General features: G+C 42.5%; 2 protein-coding genes across 5 annotated transcripts in view; one reads left to right on the forward strand and one right to left on the reverse strand.

Annotated features, from left to right (window-relative positions):
* The window catches only part of hkdc1 (hexokinase domain containing 1), a 43990-nt gene extending 30610 nt beyond the window's left edge, over nt 1-13380 (forward strand). For 2 of the 4 annotated variants that reach the window (XM_070554946.1, XM_070554947.1), the window contains 19 exons: nt 4280-4428; nt 4499-4618; nt 4693-4788; nt 4874-4973; nt 5052-5235; nt 5323-5478; nt 5583-5670; nt 5914-6059; nt 6145-6337; nt 6414-6525; nt 6718-6866; nt 7400-7519; nt 7619-7714; nt 7799-7898; nt 7977-8160; nt 9050-9205; nt 9479-9566; nt 9755-9900; nt 12047-13380. In XM_070554946.1, coding sequence (XP_070411047.1) covers nt 4280-4428; nt 4499-4618; nt 4693-4788; nt 4874-4973; nt 5052-5235; nt 5323-5478; nt 5583-5670; nt 5914-6059; nt 6145-6337; nt 6414-6525; nt 6718-6866; nt 7400-7519; nt 7619-7714; nt 7799-7898; nt 7977-8160; nt 9050-9205; nt 9479-9566; nt 9755-9900; nt 12047-12194 — 2531 coding nt within the window. In that variant the 3' untranslated portion in view covers nt 12195-13380. Of the gene's footprint in view, nt 1-3760; nt 3863-4279; nt 4429-4498; nt 4619-4692; nt 4789-4873; nt 4974-5051; nt 5236-5322; nt 5479-5582; nt 5671-5913; nt 6060-6144; nt 6338-6413; nt 6526-6717; nt 6867-7399; nt 7520-7618; nt 7715-7798; nt 7899-7976; nt 8161-9049; nt 9206-9478; nt 9567-9754; nt 9901-12046 lie in introns of all 4 variants that reach the window. The other 2 variants (XM_054732188.2, XM_070554945.1) reach the window with 2 other exon arrangements.
* A 1318-nt stretch (nt 13381-14698) lies between these two features.
* tacr2 (tachykinin receptor 2) lies at nt 14699-23114 on the reverse strand. The gene is made up of 9 exons (XM_015953791.3): nt 22848-23114; nt 22427-22579; nt 21872-22167; nt 17919-18113; nt 17639-17789; nt 17419-17538; nt 17272-17348; nt 15699-16014; nt 14699-15585 (listed from the first exon to the last, which is right to left on the reverse strand). Exons 2-8 carry the CDS (start codon nt 22559-22561, stop codon nt 15729-15731), a joined length of 1260 nt encoding a protein of 419 aa, XP_015809277.3. The 5' UTR covers nt 22562-22579; nt 22848-23114; the 3' UTR covers nt 14699-15585; nt 15699-15728.
* Between the last annotated feature and the right edge of the window lie 834 nt (nt 23115-23948).

The following is a 23948-nucleotide window of genomic DNA, read 5'->3' on the forward strand; positions in this document are numbered from 1 at the left end:
ACTTAAATCTTCACCAAGCCAAATGTCATAATCAGGGCTGAAATGTGTTAAAGCAAAGATCACATATTCTTTTTAACCCTGGCACACTCCTGCCAACTACCGAACATTCTCTACGCTTTACTTTACTTTCTTTAACATAGAGTGTGCTACTACTAGTTTGCGCGTTTATTTTTGTGTGTATCTGCTCTGTCTTCTGAAATCCACAGTCAGTCATGGCAGACTGAGCCAGGTTGTGCTGAAAGTTTCTTTCAGTTAAAGGAGAGTTTTCCTCTCCGCTGTCGCTGCTGTAAGGGTATTGTTGTAAATCTACTGGGGTTTTCTTAGTTAGGAAACTTTCAACTAATTGGAATAATAAACTGAACTCAATGCATTGACACGTAGGTTCAACTGGAGTGTCTGTTTTGTAAGGTGCCTTGAGACGACTCTTGTTGTGAATTGTCGTCGTCGTCTTCCTCCGCTTATCCGGGTCCGGGTCGCGGGGACAGCATCCCAACTAGGGAGCTCCAGACCGTCCTCACCCCGGCCTTGTCCACCAGCTCCTCCGGCAGGACCCCAAGGCGTTCTCGGACCAGATTGGAGATGCAACCTCTCCAACGTGTCCTGGGTCGACCCGGGGGCCTCCTGCTGGCAGGACATGCCCGAAACACCTCCCCAGGGAGGCGTCCAGGAGGCATCCTGACCAGATGCCCAAACCACCTCAACTGGCTCCTTTCGATCCGGAGGAGCAGCTGTTCTACTCCGAGTCCCTCCCGAATGTCCGAGCTCCTCACCCTATCTCTAAGGCTGAGCCCGGCCACCCTACGGAGGAAACTCATTTCGGCCGCTTGTATCCGCGATCTCGTTCTTTCGGTCATTACCCAAAGCTCATGACCATAGGTGAGGACTGGGACATAGATCGACCGGTAAATCGAGAGCCTGGCTTTCTGGCTCAGCTCCCTCTTCACCACGACAGATCGGCTCAGCGTCCGCATCACTGCAGATGCTGAACCAATCCGCCTGTCGATCTCCCGATCCCTCCTACCCTCACCCGTGAACAAGACCCCGAGATATTTAAACTCCTCCACTTGAGGTAGGACCTCTCTCCCGACCCGGAGTTGGCAAGCCACCCTTTTCCGGTCGAGAACCATGGTCTCAGATTTGGAGGTGCTGATCCTCATCCCAGCTTCACACTCGGCCGCGAGCCTACCCAGCAATAGCTGAAGGTCAGAGCTGGATGAAGCTAGGAGGACCACATCATCTGTAAAAAGCAGAGAAGAGATTCTCCTGCCACCAAACTCGACACACTCCACACCACGGCTGCGTCTAGAAATTCTGTCCATAAAGGTAATGAACAGAACCGGTGACAAAGGGCAGCCCTGGCGGAGTCCAACCCTCACTGGGAACAGGTCCGACTTACTACCGGCTATGCGGACCAAACTCACGCTCCTCTGGTAAAGGGACTGAATGGCTCTTAACAGAAAGCCACCCACCCCATACTCCTGGAACGTCCCCCACAGGGTGCCCCTGGGGACACGGTCATAAACCTTCTCCAAATCCACAAAACACATGTGGATTGGTTGGGCAAACTCCCATGCCCCCTCCATCACCCTTGCAAGGTTATAGAGCTGGTCCACAGTTCCACGGCCAGGACAAAAACCACAGTTTGAGGAGGATTGCTCCTCCTCAATCTGAGATTCAACTATCGATCTGACCCTCCTCCCCAGTACCTTGGAGTAGACCTTTCCAGGGAGGCTGAGGAGTGTGATCCCCCTATAGTTGGAACACACCCTCAGGTCACCCTTCTTAAAGATGGGGACCACCACCCCGGTCTGCCACTCCACAGGAACTGCCCCCGATGACCACGCAATGTTGCAGAGGCGTGTCACCCACGACAGCCCTACAACATCCATGGCCTTGAGATACCCAGTACGAATCTCATCCACTCCCGAAGCTCCGCCGCTGTGTAGTTGTTTGACTACCTCAGCAACTTCTGCCGCCGAGACTGGACAGTCCATCCCCAGGTCCCCCGGCTCTGGTTCCTCCTCGGAATGCGTGTAGGTTAGCCTGGCAAGCCAGACTAAATAAATGTATTATTTAGTCTGGCCACACTCCATTGACGGCTCTCGGTTGTGGGGCGGGTTCTACCGTTGTCTTTCAAATGATCTCCGCATTCCACTGGACAATGAATGCGACATACTCTTGTTTCACTCTGTTGCATCATCCCACCCACCAGGCATATAGAGTGCCCTGATTGGCCCACAAAGCGGATAAAGCTCCGTGATTTGTCCACTAAGCAGATAGAGCACTATGATTGGCCCACCATTATGGACCAATCACAGCTCTTTATGTGTTTGAAACCCCTCTAGAGAGCTGTGATTGGCTAGCCAGAGTCCTGGTAGGAGCTGCAGAGGTTCCAATGGAGCGTGCCTAGACCAAACTTTGCAAAGCAAGAATTTGGTCTAGTTCACTAGGCTACACATAGGTGGGACTGAGGAGCTCCTCAAAGTATTCCTTCCACCGTCCGACTATAGCCCCAGTTGACGTCAGCAGCTCCCCATCCCCGCTGTAAACAGTGTGAGCGAGTTGCTGCCTCCCTCTCCTGAGGCGCCGGGAAGTTTGCCAGGACCTCTTTGGAGCCGATCAATAGTCTTTCTCGATGGCCTCACCAAACTCCTCCCACGCCCGAGATTTTGCCTCGGCAACTGCCACTGCTGCACCCCGCTTGGCTATCCGGTACCTGTCTGCTGCCTCCGGAGACCCACATTCTCCTTGTTGTGAAATGATGCTATATAAATAAACTGAATTGAATTGAGGAATAAGCTCAGAACTGCCCTCACACAACATGGTGGGAACAATCCCGGTAATAATAATTCACTTGTGTAAAGCTCAGCTTGGACGTACTGTTTTTGTAGAATTAGATCAGCAGGAATAACGAGTTCCTGCATGTTCCTGTACATCGCGCTAGAATGTTAGAACATTAGAACGTTGCTCATGGGCAGAGTCTATTTTTAAACCCCTCTTCATACACGTCATTGTGCCAATCACTTAACAAGTCGTGTCAACATATGTCCTCTGTTGATTTACGGCGTGAAACCTCATCCAGTTCTGCAGCAGATCAGCTCATTATTCTGACCTGCGCTGTATCAGGTGTGATGCTGTACGACACACACAAACCAGAGATTAACACTTAATCCTTGAGCCTTTGTTAGAAAAGAGAGTGAAGTTCTGTGTAAGAGTGGTGCAAATGTTAGTTCTGCACCTTGACATAACAACGTGCCAAAAAAACGTACAGCTAACTTGTCCACATTAGCTTTAGTAAAGTCAGAGTATCAAAGCTTTAGCACATCCTGATTGGATTCAGTTAAAGGTGATTTGTCTGGATTTTTTTAAATCTGAATCATCAAGGAGGAGGAGTAAAGTTTAGTCAAGCAGAAATCTGAGGTGAATTTGGGGTCTTTGTTAGCTTAATTAGACTGATAATTAAGCTGCAGCTATTGTTTATGCCCCATATTTCAGAAAATAATCAGATAGATACAACATTTTCAAGTCAGATGTCACTAAAATAATTTAGAACAAAGTTAGAGACAGAACACAACCAGACTCACAGTAGCCTTGTTTATATCTGTGCTGGATTTTATTAATGTCATATAAAAGCATCCGCACTGTTTTTCCATGAACGCAACACTGTCTACGCTCTGAGTGTTTGCTGTTAGCATGAGCTATGATGGTTCACAGCAGCTTTTGTAACTCAGAACCAAACAAATCGTTTCATCTTTTCCAGAGATCACAGACCGCAGGTCCCGATTGATTGACCAACTGTCACATCAGCAAGAAGTCCTGCTATAAAAGCAGAGAAGAGCTACGGAAGCCCAGATGTGCAAAGGCAAATTATATTTAGCTTTAATTAAGTTAAATAGGTTTTTTCTTGAGCATCTGGCTGCTTTACATTAACTAGTCAATACAAGAAGCTGCAACAGGACATCCTAGGATGAAGTAGACCTTTGGTGTTGAGCAGCAGCATGTCTCTACATGAAGAGACACAAGAATGTGTATTCAACAGAGGTGATTGGTGACGGTTGTGGCGCAACAATAAGTTGAAACCTTTGAAGAAAACTTATTTTTCTGTATTTTACTTTTTTATGTTACTTGTTCACTCCACGCTATACAAGATAAATTCATGACTTAGCAGGTCCTCATGTACCCACGCCTGATTTTAGGCTTCTAAGTAAGCTAAATGTCCTCAATAAAGCCTTTAGTCATAAAGATGTTTATTGATGCCCATCCTGTTTCACCTCAACAGAGAAAGGAGACTTCATCGCCTTGGATTTGGGGGGCAGTAACTTCAGAATCCTTCGCGTCAAAGTGAGCCACGAGAAGAAGCAGACAGTTCAGATGGAGAGTGAGGTTTACGACACGCCTGAGGACATCATCCACGGCAGTGGGACAAGAGTGAGTTTACAGAAACACAACCTCTGGTGAGCTCCTCCTGAGTTAAACCTCCTTCTCCCACCGGCTCCAGCTGTTCGATCACGTGGCAGAGTGTCTCGGAGACTTCATGGAAAAACACAACATCAAAGACAAGAAACTCCCTGTGGGGTTCACCTTCTCCTTCCCCTGCCAGCAGGCCAAGCTAAACGAGGCAAGTCCGATTTAAAACCACATTCATGTACAGAAAGGTGACACGGCTGGTCTCTGACTCTGTCTTTTCTACAGGGCTACCTGCTAACGTGGACAAAGCGTTTCAAAGCCAGCGGGGTAGAAGGGATGGATGTTGTCCAGCTGCTCAATAAAGCTATTAAAAAACGAGGGGTGAGTTTTTCTTTCCATTTTCAACTCATTTTAACCCTCTAAAAGGCGCAAGTCTTCTAACAGATGTGCTTCTTAATCGCTTCAGGACTACGAAGCTGACATCATGGCAGTGGTGAATGACACCGTGGGAACTATGATGACATGCGGCTTCGACGACCAGCGTTGTGAAGTTGGCATCATCATTGGTATGGATCTTGTTAAAACATTAAATGTAGGAATAAATTCAGTGCATTCTGTATTAAGTTGTTTATCTGTGATGGTAGGCACCGGCACCAACGCCTGCTACATGGAGGAGCTTCGCCACATCGACCTGGTGGAGGGAGACGAGGGACGGATGTGCGTCAACACCGAGTGGGGGGCTTTCGGAGACGACGGGAGGCTGGAGGACATCAGGACGGAGTTTGACAGAGAGATTGACCGAGGCTCACTCAACCCAGGCAAACAGCTGTAAGTCAAAACAAGAAATATTGTTGAGAAGAAATAAAACAAGCTGCAACCTAATAAAATAAGCTCCTCATCTTTTCTCTCATGCAGATTTGAGAAGATGATCAGTGGGATGTACATGGGGGAGCTGGTCCGTCTCATCCTGGTGAAGATGGCCAGAGAAGGTCTCCTCTTTGAAGGAAGGATCACCCCTGAGCTCCTCACCAAGGGCAAATTTGAGACTAAACACATCTCAGCCATAGAGAAGTAAGTCACAACACGAAGCTAAAACTGAGAGAATGCACTTCGTTTATCATGTAAGCATGAAAAACTACATGATTTGTTTCTCTCGTGCACATTTTTGTGTATAGGAGTAAGGAAGGTTTGACCAAAGCAAAGGAGATTTTAGCCCGACTCGGTGTGGAGCCCTCAGCGGACGATTGCATCGCTGTGCAGCACGTACGTACGCATCCTCACTAAAACTTCAATACACACGTCCATGATCTCACTGAGGTTCCCTAAAGTCAACAAATATGCAGGTGTCATGTTTTAATCTAAAGGAAAGAACAGATTAAGCTAGATTTATTAAAAAGATGGCTGAACTGCTGCTAAAATTCAAAGGTCGTCTATAAATCCTTTGCAACAAACCAGGTTACTGTGTCACCAGAGCTTTATTCTCCATAAAACACATTTTATGGCTAGGTTTGCGCCATCGTCTCTCACCGCTCTGCCAACCTGGTGGCCGCTGCCCTGGCCGGCATCCTGATGAGGCTGAAGGACAACAAAGGCGTGGCTCGACTCCGGACCACCGTGGGCATCGACGGCTCCCTTTACAAGATGCACCCACAGTGAGTGTGACGACTCAAACAACCGCTCAGTTCACACTTCTTGCTGTTGTGTATTAGTAGGTAAGCCTTCTCTTTCTGGTTGAAGGTACGCCCGTCGTCTTCATAAGACCGTCCGACGTCTGGTCCCCGACTGCGACGTCCGATTCCTCCTCTCAGAGAGTGGCAGCGGGAAGGGCGCTGCCATGGTAACAGCTGTGGCCTATAGACTCGCAGAACAATCCCATCAAATCATCCAAATCCTGTCTGAATTCCGCCTGACGACAGAACAGCTGCTGGAGGTGAGGAGAGAACGATGTCTAATGCTGGTTTCCCATCATCAGACAACTCATACTGAAAATATTTTTGTGATTTCAGGTAAAGAAGAGAATGAGGACAGAGATTGAAAATGGCCTCGCTAAAAGCACCCAGGACTCAGCCACGGTCAAAATGCTGCCGACTTTTGTACGAAGTACACCTGATGGCACAGGTAACACTCACAGGTCGTTACAGGAGCGGAACATGGTTCAGATCTCCGGTACCAGTTTGTAAAGAAGCACTTTGTATTTGTTGACAACTTTTGGTGTGTAAATTAATGTAAACATGTTTTTAATAAGTAGTGAATCAATTTGATTAGGGATTATGTCGTATTTAATCTGCATGTGTGTGTATTTGTGTTTAGAGAACGGTGATTTCCTGGCTTTGGACTTGGGAGGAACCAACTTCCGGGTGTTGTTGGTGAAGATCCGCTCTGGGAAGAGGAGAACGGTGGAGATGCACAACAAGATTTACGCTATTCCTCTAGAAGTGATGCAGGGCACGGGAGAGGAGGTGAGATCTCTCCAACATGCAACAAAAATCTCATTCCTGTTAGATATTCCGCTCCTGACTGTTAGATTATTCTGTACAGATTAAAGTAGTTTGGCGGGAGCTCGTAGTTTGATGCTTGTTGATGAAGAAACGAGGATAAAATAAGAAAGCAGACGTTCAGAGTGCATGACTGGTTCAGATTATCGTTCATTTATTGAACTTGAAATCTTACATTTGAATGTAACTGTTGTACGTCTGGACTCAATCCAATTTGAGGCCAGGAAACTGAAAATAGCTCAAACTAACAGTTAATGATCACTTGTGAGTTTCAGCCTCTACTAATGACTATTCCACTATTATCAGCCTATATTTATAAGTTGTTTTTGTAAAACATTAATGTGCACTCATAGTGAACAACGAGCTTCAAATAAAATCAGTAAATAGATCTGTCACATGCCTGCCGGACAGCCAGAATAATCAGACACCTTTAACATTTATTATATTAAAAAAATACGTTTTCAGAACCAAAGTCCATGTTGAATCTTCTCTTCCAGCTGTTTGATCACATCGTGCACTGCATCAGTGACTTCCTGGACTACATGGGGATGAAGAACGCTCGTCTTCCTCTAGGCTTCACCTTCTCGTTTCCATGCCGACAGACAAGTCTGGATGCTGTCAGTTTGACTCTGAAGTTGACCTGCGTAGAACAACGTAACAGTCTGTGACTTCGTACGTGTGTGTGTGTGTGTGTGCGTGTGTGTGTGTGTGTCCAGGGTATCTTGGTGACGTGGACCAAAGGCTTTAAGGCGACGGACTGTGAAGGAGAGGATGTGGTGGGACTGCTGAGGGATGCTATTAAGCGAAGAGAGGTACGACTGCAGTGGCAGCATCACTCCGTTAATGAGGAAATAAAGACAAAGTGGTAACTGAAATTGAATTTAAATTTTTTTAAGGAGTTTGATCTGGATGTGGTGGCTATAGTCAATGACACGGTGGGAACCATGATGACCTGTGCCTACGAAGAGCCCACCTGTGAGGTTGGACTTATTGCTGGTGAGCTCATTTCATTCTTCATTCAGTGTTTCACCTTTTTATTCTCTGTCCACCTAACACTTCCACCGCTGATGGCAGGAACGGGCAGCAACGCTTGTTACATGGAGGAGATGAGGAACATTGAGATGGTCGATGGCGATGACGGACAGATGTGTGTCAACATGGAGTGGGGTGCTTTTGGAGACAACGGGTGCCTCGATGACTTCAGGACAGAATACGACCGCGCTGTGGACGACCTCTCTCTCAATCCAGGAAAACAAAGGTGCTGCATCTGGATTTGTATTATTTAAAGAGATACTTTGCAACTTTTTACATTTTTCAATCATTTTCTTGAACCAGTATGTGTTAAAATGACCTTTTAGAGCCATGTTTCCCAATCTGGGGACTGTGACCCCCCCAAGGGTCATCAGTATAAACAAAACTCTTTATAAGAGTCATAACTCTGTATGTCTCTATAGTTTGTAATTAATCACTTTTGGTGTTTGTATGCAAGTAGGGGTTAGGGTTGGGGGCCCCTGGCTTGTCTTGGTCACAGGCAAGGAGGTCCTCAAGGAAATACAGGTTGGGATTTACTGCTTTAAAGGGTTAATGAAAGGCCACCCAGCCCCTTTCGCCCCCTGTGGCCAGAATATTCCACTTCAGAGATGCGGGCTTGGTCTGCTGGGACTTGGCGCTGCAGTCCAGTTCCAGCATGTTTCCTGCATGATTTAGATCATGAACACAGCTGTTTTTTTATTCAGTGATGAATCACTCATGTAGACACTGATGAAGGCTGGGAGACATTTCAGCTATTCGATGAAGGTGTTAAAGATGACGAACGCACATTTAGGAGATACATTTGGCTTTTGGTTCTACACACGGACACTAGGGGGTGCTAAAAGCAAGCCAAAACTGCCTAAAGGATGCACTGATGTTGGAGCTGAAACAGGGACTCAAGGATGACTTCTTTTCAGGATTTTATTTGGGAACACACAGGACAGCTTCAGACCTTCGTAGATACTGTAAATCAAACACAGCTAAACTCAGAAATCTCTTTTTAACCTCGTCTGGGTCAGCATAACCAGCAAAGTACATTTTGACCAACATGACAGTTCACTAAAGCACCTAACCCCTTTAACCCCTTTTTCTTTTATTTGTGTTTAACCTTGTAGGTATGAGAAGATGTGCAGCGGCATGTACCTCGGTGAGATTGTGAGGAACATCCTCATAGACATGACCAAGAAAGGATTCTTGTTCCGAGGGCAGATTTCTGAAACCCTGAAGACCAGAGGCATCTTTGAAACAAAGTTTCTCTCACAGATTGAGAGGTAAACCATGGGGTTGAGATTGCTAATGTGGAAGGAAATAAAATAAGATCCTGAACCTGCAGATAGTGTTCCTAGAACGATCAGCATCCTTTATTATTAGTGCTTCAAATGTATTGATCATATCTGACTGAACACGCATGTTAACATGTTAATTTCAAGGTATTTGCATGGATTTTTATTTAATTTGTTCTCATAATTTTCCACAATTTCAACCTTTTTTACTGGTTGATTTAATTGTGTTTTATCTCTTGTCTCTTCGTGTCCCTTCTCTAGTGACAGACTGGCTTTGCTGCAGGTGAGAGCCATCCTGCAACACCTGGGTCTGGACAGCACCTGTGATGACAGTATCATTGTGAAAGAGGTGAAATAAACACAGCATAGTTTTTTTTATTCACGGTGGGATCTACATGGTGTGGGACCTGTCAGCGCGCTGTGAAAGAGCAGAAAGTGTGTGTAGATTTGCAAAAGTCACGTCCCTGAGTGAAATACATTTGTGCACACTGTGGTAACGAGAACTGTTGCAATATCGATAAAGTTTTCTATTGTTAGGTTTGTGGAACGGTGGCGCGTCGTGCTGCTCAGCTGTGTGGGGCGGGGATGGCGGCGGTCGTGGATAAGATAAGGGAGAACCGCGGACTGGACCATCTGGACATCACCGTGGGGGTCGACGGGACTCTGTACAAATTACATCCACAGTGAGTTTCTTTTTTTATTTTTATTAGTATACATTATTCTTTATAATCCTTTTGCTTTGATCTTTAGTTTTTTTATTACAGCTATATTGTTCTGTAATTACATACTAAAATAAAACGGTTGGTTATTTAGCTAACGTTAGTCTCTTTTAGCTCAATGGTTTATTTAAGAACTTCCTGTTTGACAGAACTATTCTGCAAATGTTTGTGTCATTAATTTATACAAGATAAAACTTAAATACAAACATTGAGTTCAGATTTTCCAGTGTAACTTTGTGTAGATTGTTTAGAACAGCTGTAGTATGGAGAAATAGAGATGATAAAGCCTCATGCTACTGTCTCTTTTACACTGAATGTGGAACTGATGCGGTCCAGCTGCCGTACGGCTTCCGCGTTGATAAAAACTGAGTCCAGTCAGAGCATTTCCACTGGCTGCGGTGCGGTGTGAATCCAACTGCAGAGTTCTGGAAAGTTTCTGCTGGGAGTCTGTTTTTCCCGGATTTTTGTGAAGTTAAATAAAATGCGTGAGTCGTACCGGATGAGCATCCGTTATATTTCAAAATAAAACCTGTGTAACATTATTTTTGCAGATTTTTGTTTCATTATTAACGATAGGGATATTAGTTCACAGTGAATGATAGTTTGTGTCATTTTTACAGATATATGTATATCTAGTTTTATTGGGTCAGATTTCTAATCATTTGGCGCTTTCGTGGGAGCAGAGATCAAGAGACGTTCAGCACACTAGAGTCAGTCTGTTTAAACGCATATCAGAAAAGTTAACTATACCCCTAAATAGGCTGACGTCAGTTTTTTTTTTAAATGCGTGTAAACGCATTAATCTTGCTGAAGATGAACTGGTTCTAAATGTGCTGAAGCACCCAGGTAAGGCGGTAGGAAGCCGACTGCGTCTGCATGCAAACGGCTCAGTTGAGCTGATGTCTGTAACTTCCGGAAGTGGCGAGGCCACGGAAGCGGTCTTTTGATAACATCACCACAAAGTAACACGTGCAACACCATCTAATGGCGTTTACACATTAGCGTCGGCACGGCCGGGTTTGGGACCGGAATTTGGTTTCACACATGGGTCGGATATGCGTTTTACAGTCCGAGGCGACTCTTTTTATCAGACCTCCTCCCTAGCGGTCCGACTGGGACAGAGGTGACACTAATGACTGACTGGCCGGCTGAAATTACGCATAACGCTTCCGATTGGTGTGTTGAATCCGCTAGGGGGGGTTGCTGCATGCGTGATTCATTTTCATGCTGGATGCTGTGAAGTAAGCTTCTCTGTCTGTAGCACGGAGCTGTCACTCAGTGGGAACGGGAGAAGAGAGAGAGATGTGTGTGTGTCCCTGTGCTCTGCATTGGAGCTCTCACCCCAGCGAGCAGACAGACAGCTGCTCAGAAGAGAAAGCAGTGTGTGCGTGTGTGTGGCTCGCAGCAGCGGAGCACAAGATTATGAGGACACACAAAGCAAATTAATAAAATAATGTGGTCCAGAGTCTCCAAAAGCAACACAGCTCATGCCCACCTTTGTTTATCTTATTATGGAGGACACCGCAGACTTTCCCGTGCGTATTAAACACCGCGCACGGGCTCGCGGATTTCCACATTCATGAGAAGTCCTTTGGATTTATATGTGAACACTACACCGAAAGAACCAGACCAAACTCACGCCATCCAGCCCCACCAAACCCCGACTGCATCGACGCTAATGTGTAACAGTACAGTACGCATAGATATGTATATAAACTATATATCTATGACAGTACGTACCAAATAAGCTGCGTTCTGTCATAATAAATATTTAATGTGAAATTGATGGTGGTGAAAATGTCTGAAATTGTATATAAAAAGCTTTTACTATAATTAAATTACATTTTATTTGATTTTCTCTATTGAGGAATAAATTCACTGTGATTAATTGTTAGCATGTCTTGTCAGAAGTGTTCTCTATTTCTCTGAACTAAGGCCAATCAAACAATCTAAAACAGATAACAACTTTTCATGAAACAAGCTAAAATTATCACGTCCAATGATTTTCATCTGCTTAAAAAAAATGGAATGTGAGATAAACACATCTCCAACTTTGACCTTCATTTTCCCAGAATAATTATGTTTCTCGTCTCTTTATCACTTTGTCTAGTTTCTCTGGCATCATGCACGAGACTGTTAAAGAACTGGCTCCTCGGTGTAACGTCAACTTCCTGCTGTCAGAGGACGGCAGCGGGAAAGGAGCTGCTCTCATTACCGCTGTGGGCTGCCGATTCAGACAGGAGCTAAACAGTAAATAATAATAAAAACGATCTGTCGGAATGTTAGCTCCCCTTTAAACACCCTCCTTTTCTTAAACGTTGTCTCTTTTCCTTCCACATCAAGTCATCACGTCCACACTCCAGAAGCTGCTTTAACTCGTATTGACTTGTCTTATAAAATGAGAGACGTAGCGGCAGAGAGTCTCTGCTGTAGTTAGATTACTTTAATTAATCTCTTTAGGGTGTTTACTTTTGTGATTTTTTTAAACTTAAAAAAAAATGAAACGGCGGCAAAAAAAATAATAATCCCCAAAACTCCAGTAAAATGCTCCTCTGCTTCCATCTGGTGGAATCTTCTGGTTACTGCAACCTCATCCAAGAAGACCTAACAACACATTTTAGACCGAAGTGTGTCTGCTGCAGGCGTCACACTGTTTCAGTAAGAAAAAGGGATTTGAGATGGTGTATAAAAGTGTACGTAGATGAAAGTAATATTTTTGCTCGAGGTTTTTAATATCTTACCCAGATGTGATGTTTGTTGTTATTTATTTTATTTTTATTTTGGAGGATGCTCACAGAAGAAGCTGTTCCGTTCTATCAGAGACGTTTGCACTGACTTCAGCAGGAATTAGCTATTTCAAGCATTTCTTGGTCTAATCTACGACTGCTATCTCTGTCCTTTTTTTAATCGATAACCTGTTTTAAAGTGAAATGTTGTTATTTACAGTTATTCATAAGTGGCTGTTATCTCGTGTTCTGGCCGTCCTCAGTCACTGAAGTGAAACCATAGAACGGGAATGTGGTGCTAATGTGAGTGCCAGAGGAACAACAATGATGGACAAACTGTATAAATGTAAGAACATTTAAAAAATATAATCTATTCAGACATGTTCCTGATGTCTTGGGGACATGATTAGGTTGTTTGGGTCATTCACACCTAGTTTTAATTATTGAAATAACTAAAAACAACTGTTTCAATCTGGAGGCTGGTCCTTTTTGTAAAGTCGTGCAAAAAAAAAAAAAAGGCCATAGGCGCATTTTCTTGGGTCAGTTCAAATACATGTTCTCGTTTGCCATTATAATGTTAAATGTTGCTGCCATTTACTTTGTTAAATGATTAGGCTGATTTGCAGCAAAACATGGAAACTTCCAGATCTCTTCTGTCCTTGCACAAAACTGAGATTAAAACACCGAAAACAATAAAATCCAGCCTGTGTCCATCTGACTTTGTTGTTGTCTTTGTAGAGAATAATTTGTTCTAAGGTATATTATTAAGGTTTTGTTTATTTTTAATTGTATCAACCTGAGACTTGTGCAATAAAGGCAAGAGTAAAAGGGGTTAAGTGATAATATTAATGATAATAAAGAGTTCTTCATCTTAAAACAAGTCAGTTCCAGCTGTGAAACTGCACATATTATTATTGTAAATACACCGCCTGGCCAAAACAAAAAGTGGCCACCCAGATTTAACTAAGCAAACAGGTTTGATCCTCCTATTGGATAATTACTGCACGGGTGACTATTTTTCAGCTGCAGCAAGTTATTTAACCCCAACTGGTGCAATGAGTTGCTTCTCATTTCTAAACAACCATGTGGAAAGACACGTCTGGTGGTCGTGGAAAAGACGTTTGAGAAGGGTCAGATCAAAACTGAGTTAAGAACTGTCCAACGTATTATTAAACACTGGTCTGATGAGTCCAGATGGACCCTGTTCCAGAGTGATGTTGCATCAGGGTAAGAAGAGAGGCAGATGAAGTGATGCACCCATCATGCCTAGAGTCTACTGTACAAGCCTGTGGGGGCAGTGCTATGATCAGGGCTTGCTGCAGTTTTTCAGGTCTGGGTTCAGCAATAGGAGTGCTCCAAGAATGAGGTCAGCTGAATACCTGAATTTCCTGAATGACCAGGTTTTTCCATCTTCCCTGATGGCACAGGTATATTCCAAGATGACAATGCCAGAATTCATCGGGCTCAAACAGTGAAAGAGCGGTTCAGGGAGCATGAGACATCATTTTCTTACACGGATTGGCCACCACAGAGTCCAGACCTTAACCCCGTTGAGAATCGTTGGAATGTGCTAGAGAAGGATTTTTGCAGCGGTCAGACTCTCCCAAAGGGGTATTCAATTTTGGGCCTGGAGGGCCGCTACCCAGCACGTTTTAGAAGTTTCTCGGCTGCAACACACTTGACTCAGTGATTGAATCACTTGTTCAGCAGCTCCTCAGAGGCCTGATAATCACCTGCTGATTGAAATCAGGCGTTGAAACAGTGTTTAAACTAAAACATGCGGGATAACGACCCTCCAGGCCAGGAATTGAATACCCCGGCCCCGAGACCATTTATGGTGCAAATGTTTAAAAGAAGGTCGGAGTTGTTGGAGGACAGTAATCCTTTATAAATGGTCCCAATCTAACCAGCGCATAGCTTTTCTGTCTCTTCTATTTCTTCTAACTGTCTAGGACAGGTAAGTTTTTCTGTTTTCAGAACCCCAACCCTACAAAATAAATGCATGTGATTTATTTTAAACTTTTAAAAGCGCTGACATTTTATTACCACTCATAAAAACACAACATTGGCTCAATGGAGGTCACAATAAATACAAATCAAGCTTCATGTCAACAACAAATACAGAAGATGCATACTGTCACAGTCAAATATATTTACAAGGTTCAGAAATCATGAGGATACACAATTCAAACACGTCACATGATAAATATTTACAATTTCACTTTTTCATAGCTCATTCTGTTAATAAATAAAACAACATGGCAATAAAAATCATCCCTTTTTGAAAAACAAGTAAACTTTACGAGACTTATTAAAAATGTTTAAATTCACAACATGTGACCGACATTCTAAGAATTTTATTCGTGACCAGTAAAATATTTGTCTTTTTTTAAGTGAACTGAGTGCAGCTGAAATCTCAGCTTTCTTCTTTTTTTTTTAGTTTTTATTGGCTAATCCAACAATAAATTATGTAAATATAAGGGAAAAGCTCCACAGTGTGACAGTGGATTAAAGAGCAAAAAATGTAACTTTAAGGCTCAGTGCTGGTGCCGCTGGACTTTTTTGGTCCATATCATGTTTTAAGTATATAATTAAATTCAGTTTTGCACCCTAAACAAGACAAATCTAAAATTTTATAAGAAGGAAAAAGCGCCGGTGGTTAAAAACAGATGTTTCAGATGTTCTCAGTGTAGAGTTCAGCCTGTGTCTGTAGCTACAGAAACACGGTGCTATGATTGGATCTTTGTTTCCTCACTAAAGTATCTGGCTGCAATCACAAATCAAGTATGCACAAGCATTTTACCTCAGTTAACAAAACGAGTGTTTATTCTTCTCCCTTTGTTTGTCTCGGTGTTGGCCTTGGGATGTGTAATAGGGATTTCCCAGCCAGCCTTGCTTCTTGAGTTGCAGCCACCCCAAAACCCTGAAGGATGAAGAGAACCCCAATCAATGATGCTGAGCCCAACGTCTTGTGAGCTTCTTCTTGAAGGGCATTCATAAATGCTAAGGAACGTCTTAAATGGCTGCAGTCTTCACCTGCGTCCTCGTCATGATTAAGTTCAAAGGTCAGGGACTCTGCTCCATCTGTTTGTCAGCAGAGTTCCTGGTGTTATCCGTCTTCTTAGCTGTGTGTGAGTTGTGTTTGCTGGGTGTTTTCTTTTTTTGCAGCAAACAAGCATCCTTATCGGTCTTATTTGTCTTGATGGAAGCGTGTGTGTACGATGTGTCACTGCGGCGGCTGCGTGTCACAGTGACTCGGAAGGTGTTTGTGTACTGCAGCTCCATCCTGTCCTCCTCCGACACTTTGATGAAAGGACACCAGGAAAAGGCGTGACGGAAACCGGCACGGAACCTGGAGACGGGGATGGAAACTCACTTCATTCCCACTGAGGGTTTCAAAATCACACTCCGATCCCTTTCCAAATGTACCCACTGCGCTGTAAAAAAGTGTTTCCCACCTCACAGATTGTGTCTGTTTTTGCTTCTTTTTAATTTGTCACTTATTTCAGATCAGCAAACAAATATCAGTGTAAAAATAAAAGCTAAATACAGTTTTCAAATGATAATTTACAACATTAGCATAAGAAAAAATTATCCAAACCAATTAGAACACTCCTGGTAGCAACAACTGCACTCAAGTGTTTGTGATCGTTGATGAATCTTGCCCCACGCTTCTGTACAGGGTTGTTTTAATTCTCCAACTTTGGGGGATTTTCAAGCATGAACGGCCTTTTTAAGGCACTCATTCACTGTTTTATTTTTTCAGTAGTCTCTAGAATGAAAAAATGCCTTGTGAGTTTTTTTCTGTGGACAAAAAGCTCTCACTTTCCTGTTTCGGGAGGGGTTGGGAAATGGCAGGATTTATAATCTTACTCATTAATATTCATGATAAACAAACACCTCATCTCTGATTGGCTAAAAGCAACATGATTCTTCTACTGCCTGCGTTTGTGCTTCTTTCTTGCGTAAAAAAACCCCCAACAATGGTGTTTTATGTCCACTGATAACACAAGCCTCAATGCGTTCAATACGTTCTACCATGTTATGGTTTTGCTAATGCTAATGGTTAGATTCTCCTGCTCTCTCCAGGCAGTTACATTTAGCCAAGGTGGGCGGGGCCATGAATGCTAATATTCCGTGACGTAGAAGAGCTCGACTTTTTCTGGCCCAATTTCTGCAACTAATGCAGGAGATGGTGTTTGAAGAAAAAAATTCCCATTCAGCATGCATGTGGAACTCAGAGCGAGCGATCGCATTTAAAAATAAAAGTACGGTCAAAAGTCAAATATTGTCTTTCAGGATTTTGAGATAGAGAGCAGGATTCATGGTTCAATTGGTTACATCAAGTGTTCCAGATCCTTGTGTGTGCAGCTCAGTCACACTGTAGTTAGTTAGTTCCTGATTTTACAAGGAAGATAACTACTTTTCCAAATGGCCCGGAGGGTTTGGATAGGAATCATCATTTTAAGTTTGCATTTCAAACTTACTTCGATTACAATTTCTTTTGTTATTTGTTTGCTGATTTGAGACAAACAGGAGAAATCTGTAAGAAGGCTAACAAGTTTTCTAAGTCAAAAAGGGGCAAAGTAAATAATAACAAGTCCCCTACCTTTGGTTTAGACAGCAGTAAATGATGGGGTTGTACATGGTTGAACTCATGGCCAACCAAAAGATGGCCAAATACACCTGATGAAGAAACAAGCGATGAGTAAACAAATGATCAAAATTGAGGATAAACCAGAGGAGCAGCACCAACCTGCTGAATGTAATGTTGCTTATAAATATCTCTGTTAAAGGAGCCAAGAATGAAGTAAATATGGTAAGGCAGCCAACAGAGAGCGAAGGTCACCACCACAACAACCATCATTTTCACCACCTACAGGGCAAGACACATGCATAATCTCAGATTGCTGCTTTGAATCAGATTAAATCAGGTGTTCTCTCCCTAGGAGGTGGAACATATTGGACAGATGGACCTTTCTCTTGGCTGTTATCTGGCTGTGATAATGGTCTGACGCCTCTCCAGGGATGTGTCCACCCCACAGAGACTGGCCCACCAAGCTGTAGGTCACCAGCATCACCAGCAGAGGGAGCAAGTAGATCAGCAGGATCACTGCAAACTGATAACTACACACACACACACACACACACACACACACACACACACACACACACACACACACACACACACACACACACTTTGGAGATATAGCAGGTGTGTTCATGAAGGCTCACGTTAGAGATTCCCTCTCCCACCTTAGTTGATGCGTTCCTCCGTAATCATCAGGCCAGTCGACCATGCACACGGTTCTGGGGTAGTAGAACCTCGTCACGCTGTAGTAGCACTGGGGGAAAGCTAGTGAGAACGCCACAATCCAAATCAGAGCAATCACCACCTTGGTGGAGGTGGAGGAGAGGCGAGGCTTCAGGGGGTGGATGATGGCCATGTACCTGCAACAGCAGTTAAAACTTGGTTAATTTAATTAGCAGCAAGCAACAGAACTATCTCTGTACACCTAGCCAACATTAAAACCAATTCTCACATTTACAAGAATACACATTTTAATAGGTCTTGTTTTAAAATATACATTAAATAAGAGCACCACATATATACAGAATGGATAGTATGGTGTATTTTTTGCTTGGGCAAAATCATATTAACAAATTGTATGAATTTAATCATCGTTTACCCTAAAACTTAATCAGCATATCCAACTGAAAGTTGAAACGAGCCACAGACCTTCACAAAAAAGCTAAAAAGTGACCATAATTGATTTGTCACATCAGTTTTGACTAAAGGGATTCAGAAGCAGCATTATTCTGAAGCGAGGAGCCACACTGCAGCACATAACCACATGAAACAGTTCTTTTGTCTCTGCCTTTAGGTTTGTCCCGACCACCTGCAGAAGCAGCAATAGCACTGACACAATCCAATATACAGCCAATTATTTTCAGGGGGGTACGTGTCACCATCCACACAAACACAATGACCTGCAGCTTGCTGTAATGAGATTATCAATATTACTCACTCGACCCGTCAGTGGAGGGGAAGTTATTGGCTTTTACTTATTAGACAAGTCTACTTAGTTTTGGTTGAAGGGAGAAATGAATCCTTGTTGAGTTCAGGTGAGACTAAAGGAGAGATTATCTCAGAGCAATTCTGCTATGAATCACAAACATGAAGCGATGCTACAGATTATTGCCTTATTGCTTTATGTTTTGTTTTTATTTCCAACAGCCTTGTTCGTTGCCTCATTTGGACTGACATGTTGCCCCACCCTTCTTGCTTCGGGGTGCAAGCAGCATAGCATTGAACTCATTGTTTTGGTTTAGTGCTGTAGAAAATTTGGATTTTTGCAGTTAATTTATTTGCTTTCTGCTTTTTGCTTAAGGAATGTCGTGTTCTGTGTCCCTTTGGTCCCCCGCCTCCTCCAGGTCTCCCTCATGTTCCCCCTAGTCACTTCACTTGTTTTTACTTTTCTATATGTTCAGATTTTCTAGTTCGTATCTCCTTTAGCGTGTTGTGTTTCCTTCCCCATTTAGGTCATTAGTTTACTTATTTTTAGATCTCCTGTGATTTTGTTCCACAGTGTTTAGGTTTATTTTAGTTTAGTAGCTTTGTTTTACATGATTTAGATCTGGTTTTCTCCCCTGCTTGTTTCTACACCTCCTCTCAGTTTATTAGAATCACCTGTGCCCAATTCCCTTAATCACCCAGCCCCTGTGTATATAACCCTGTCTGGTCTCTCAGTGTTTTTTGATGGTAGCTGGAAAGTGCAAGATTGGGCAAAAGAGAGTAAGATTCGTGATAAAGTACAAATTAAAACATTTTTATATACGGTTAATCCAAAATGGTTATTTCCGGAAGTGTGTGTTGATTATAGTATTTATGATAAAATGAGAAACAGTGGGGGAAAAGGAAATTGGGATATGATTACAGAAGATAGATTGAAAAGCTGAGTCTTTTGTGCACATCTTTACAGATGGATCAAAGGACCTGGTAGGGGGAAAAACCGGTTTTGCATTTGTGATACCACATATAGGAGTAGTAGTTAGGAGAAGAACTCCAGATCATTTATCTGTGTACACAGTGGAGATGTTAGCTATCTTATTTAGTCTTCAATGGATGGAACAAAATAGAATTAAAAAAGGAATTATATGTACTGATGCATTATCTGTATTAGTGTCAGTTGAATTAATGTCTACCAAGAGTCGAATAGATGTATTATATGAGATATATGAGACCATATTTAGATTAGGGAATTTGGGTACGGAAGTTAAATTTTTATGGCACATAGAGGAGTAGAAGGAAATGAAATGGCAGATTATTTTGCAAAAAAGGCAATAAGAGAGAGAAAAATAATAAATATTGCATATAGTGCCGCTGAAATTAAATCTATCATTAAAGCACATTTAATGGAAGTGTGGCAAAGAATGTGGGAAAGGGAAGAGAAAGGAAGACATTTGTTTCAGATACAAGGAAAAGTAGGAAAATGGAAAAATATAAGAATGAATAGTAGAGATCAAAGAATAATATCAAGATTAAGATTGGGACATACTGGGCTTAATAATACGATGCATCTGATAGGGAAACATCCCACAGGTTTGTGTGGATGTGGGGTGGGGGGAGAAACAGTGGAACATGTTTTGTGTGGCTGCATAAAATATGAGGGAAGTAGAGGACAACTCAGGGAGAAATTAAGAGACATAGGGGGTGGAGTGATGACTGTAAGAAATTTGTTAAATGGTGAAGAAAGGAATTATAAGTTGGTTGTTGGGTATCTAAAGCACTGTGGTCTGTTGCATAGAGTTTAGTTTTTTTATTTATTTTATTTTATTATTATTATTTTTTAATGTATTTCTTTTCTCGCTCTTACTCCAACTCACACTCCAGCACAGTAGGTGACGGAAATGCACCTAGCAGTTAGATGCCACCCGCCATTAAACTTGAATAAGAAGAAGAAGTGTTTTGTTGGTCCATTGTCAGCGTTGTTCTAGTTTCCTCCTGTGCATTTGAGTTTTTTTTAGTCACTCCTCCAAAAATAAAGGATTCTAACTTTTGCAACTGCTGCTGCCTGTGTAGTTCTGGGTTATTGCATTTTGGGTCCAAGCCTCCTTCACTCAACGTGACAAGGAATAAAAAAAAATGGGAAAGATTAATTCTCACACATGAGCAGAATTTACCCCTGAGCTCCGTCAACTGAATGGTATACTGCTCTACAAACATACTGTTTGATAACATATTAGAAATTAACCAGTCTAATAACTGCTCTGGCATATTCTGAAGCATCTGCTGAACTTAAAATTGTTAATGTGGGGGTTTTAAAAAGAGTTTTGTTATGGTGTGAGGTTTTTGTGTTGGTTTTTCATTTTAAATATTGTAATTATTGCATTTAGTTTTGCTATTTTCTCGTGTGTGTTATGAATATTGTCATCCCTGTTATTCTACTCTTAGCTGTGCTCCATCTATTAATCATCCCACCTGCAGCAATCACTCCTTCACATATAAATAGTTCTGAGTTGAGGACCAACTCCCTTCGTGCTCGTGTGCTGTGTTCCTCAACAGACTGATTTTTTATTGTTTATTTTTCCAGTTTAATCACGATCGTCCCCCCTCCCCCCCATTATTGTCCCACATGTGAATATATCACCCCAAAGATACCAGTTCTCGATGCACAAACAACGTGAACCATCATTTTTTAAATGTTATTATTATTGTTGTTGTTGATTTTTTAAATAAAAATAATTTTCTTAGTTTGTCAAATTAGACGAGACCGTGATTGTAAACTGAGAACTTAGTATACATTAAACTCTGACTGTAATAATTACAGACTGACCATTCAAGCTTCAGTGAGCATCTGTAACATCTGTGCTTCGGCTGCATGTTGGCCCATTTCTCCTTTAGCAGCAGTGAGGAAAGATGCAGCCCAGCTTAAATTCAAATGATGCTGCTCAGAATTAATAATCGAATTAATGTCAGAAAGTGGTGGAATTTGATCTAGAAAGAAAACTTGCAAACAATCTCAAAGCCCAATAATGACAAGTGGATTTTTAGAACATTAACTCACACGTCAAACACCTTAATGTATTAAAGTCATTAGTTCAACATGCAAACACAACTTGGCACCACTTCTGAATTCAGTTCGTTTTACTTAGAAGCGCATTGTCTCAAACAGCTGCCCCTGCATTCAGCTGGAGAACTCTCTCACCTGTCCACTGCAATGGCAGCCATGGAGTATATTGATGAAAACATGGCTGTGATGGGGAAAAAGTTCTGAAATCTGCAGTAACCCAGACCAAAGTACCAGTCGTTGTGGAGCGCATAGACAAAGTTAAAAAGAGTGTTAAAGGTCGCCATGGAAACGTCAGAAAAGGCCAAGTTGACTATGAAGTAGTTGGTCACTGTCCTCATGCGTCTGTGAGCCAGAATGATCCAGATCACTGTGACGTTCCCGGTGACAGACACCAGAATGATGAGGGAGTAGGCTATAGCCCAGAGAGCCACCTGGGGAGAAGGAGAGGAGAGGAGAGGAGAGGAGAGGAGACTGTGTCACTTGCAAAACCAGTCTGACATTATAAAGTAAAAATGAACGGCATCTGTTTATCTTTAAGCTGAGTCAATAATTCAGTTAGAGATCTCAGAATTTATCTTCACTAACTAGTCAGAAAAACAAAGGCCATTTAAAATGAACACTCTACACATTACCTGATTCTTTAATTCTCTGTTTTGCTGGGAAATGCAGCATGAACTGGTTCTGTCTCACCTGCCAATCTGGCTGCTGGAACTGGTTCCCAGTCGTCTCGTTTCCATCGTCCATCCAGTCAGAGCTCACTGATAAGGGGAATAGAGTAGCCTCCAGGTCTCGCTCGATGTGCTGAATAAGACTCTCAGCGTCCATTCTGACTCCCGAGTTAACCTGCTGGCACAAACTTGGTGCGTAACTGGGAGCCGTGCGTAAAGCATGCTTCCAGGTCAATAACATATTTCTCTAAAATGCATCATTATCACAGGATTTCTATCCATAAAGTTGTTCTTTTCTTTTGTTTAGAAGTGCATTTTGAACCTGGAAATACAGGATTTGTTACACTACAAACAAAGCTTCTAACTGCAGTTAAAACACTGAGCACAACGGAAAGAGGATGTTGAAAATTTAGCAACCCCCTCTCTCCCCCCGGCGGTCTTACCTTGTTATCGCTACAATTTCAGCTGTGACGACCTCAGCTGCACCGACCCATGGCTGCCTGTGTCCGAAATTTCGACCCTCGGTGCGTAAAATCAGCTCCATTCAATAATCCACGTTAAAGCATTTCTCCCCGCTTTTTTCCTCTCCCAGAAACAAGCGAACTCAGTCTCGCGCTCCTTCTGTCTGCTGGAATGTGTGCGGCTTTCGAGAGACGCACATATTGCGGCACTTATTGCAGCCGTGCGCGCGTAGTTGTTACCACCCTTGCGTCGCGACGCAGACAGGAGGAGGTAAAATAACTTTTATCAACAGTCATAATCTCTGAGCTGCGAAAGATGGATAAAAAGATGTCAGTAATCGAGAAATAGAGTAAAAAAATAATAAAATTAATTTAAAAATTCCATTTAGAGGCTGATTAGCAGCCCATTCTACAGGAACAAAGATGCCGGTCTTCAATGCTCTGGGAATACTTTTATTTTTATAATTACGATTTGAAAAAACAAAACAAAAGAAAATGTTCAAAAATGAATTAAAAAGAATATATGTTTACTGCTTCCTGGTCTTCTAATGTGAGATTTATGATTCTTGTGGGCTAATTTCTGAGAACCAGGAATGAGAAAGCCAAATTATTCCACTTAAGGTTGTTTAATATGTATAGCTAAGGTTTAGAATCATTTTCCAAAAGGCATCTTTTTAAAACCTTAAGCCTACCTGATTGGTTTTATTATTTTGCCTCCAGCTGCTGTTTAATTGCATCCATTCATTTCTGTCAGTGAAACCCTTTCTGTGCCAGTGGCAGGAACACAAGGCCAAAGTGGTAATAGCTTGTATCCCCTATCTGCCTCAGAAAGGCAGACCTTTTCTGATCATCTTTCCTAAAATAACTGCATCCAGATTGTTTTGACTGATGATATTTTGCAGGATAATTTTTTTTATTCAGGAGGATTTTTGGTAAAATTTTAATGAAAATATTTTATTCTTGCAGCTTTCTGCTTTTCCCCGCTTTTCAGGGCGCTTTCATGTTTTGCTCTTCTTTTGAGTTTGTTTTACATCCAAAATAAAAGCACCAAATATTCCCATGCATTTTACTGTATCATTCATG

Source organism: Nothobranchius furzeri, chromosome 9, assembly GCF_043380555.1.
Source record: "Nothobranchius furzeri strain GRZ-AD chromosome 9, NfurGRZ-RIMD1, whole genome shotgun sequence".
NCBI lineage: Eukaryota > Metazoa > Chordata > Actinopteri > Cyprinodontiformes > Nothobranchiidae > Nothobranchius > Nothobranchius furzeri.

Coding starts and splice junctions, on each gene's coding strand:
- tacr2 (XM_015953791.3), bottom strand. CDS start 22,561: ATGGACGCTGAGAGTCTTATTCAGCACATCGAGCGAGACCTGGAGGCT. Junction 22,168..22,426: donor TCCAGCAGCCAGATTGGCAG/GTGAGACAGAAC, acceptor CCTTCTCCCCAG/GTGGCTCTCTGGGCTATAGC. Junction 18,114..21,871: donor GCTGCCATTGCAGTGGACAG/GTGAGAGAGTTC, acceptor CTGCTGTTGCAG/GTACATGGCCATCATCCACC.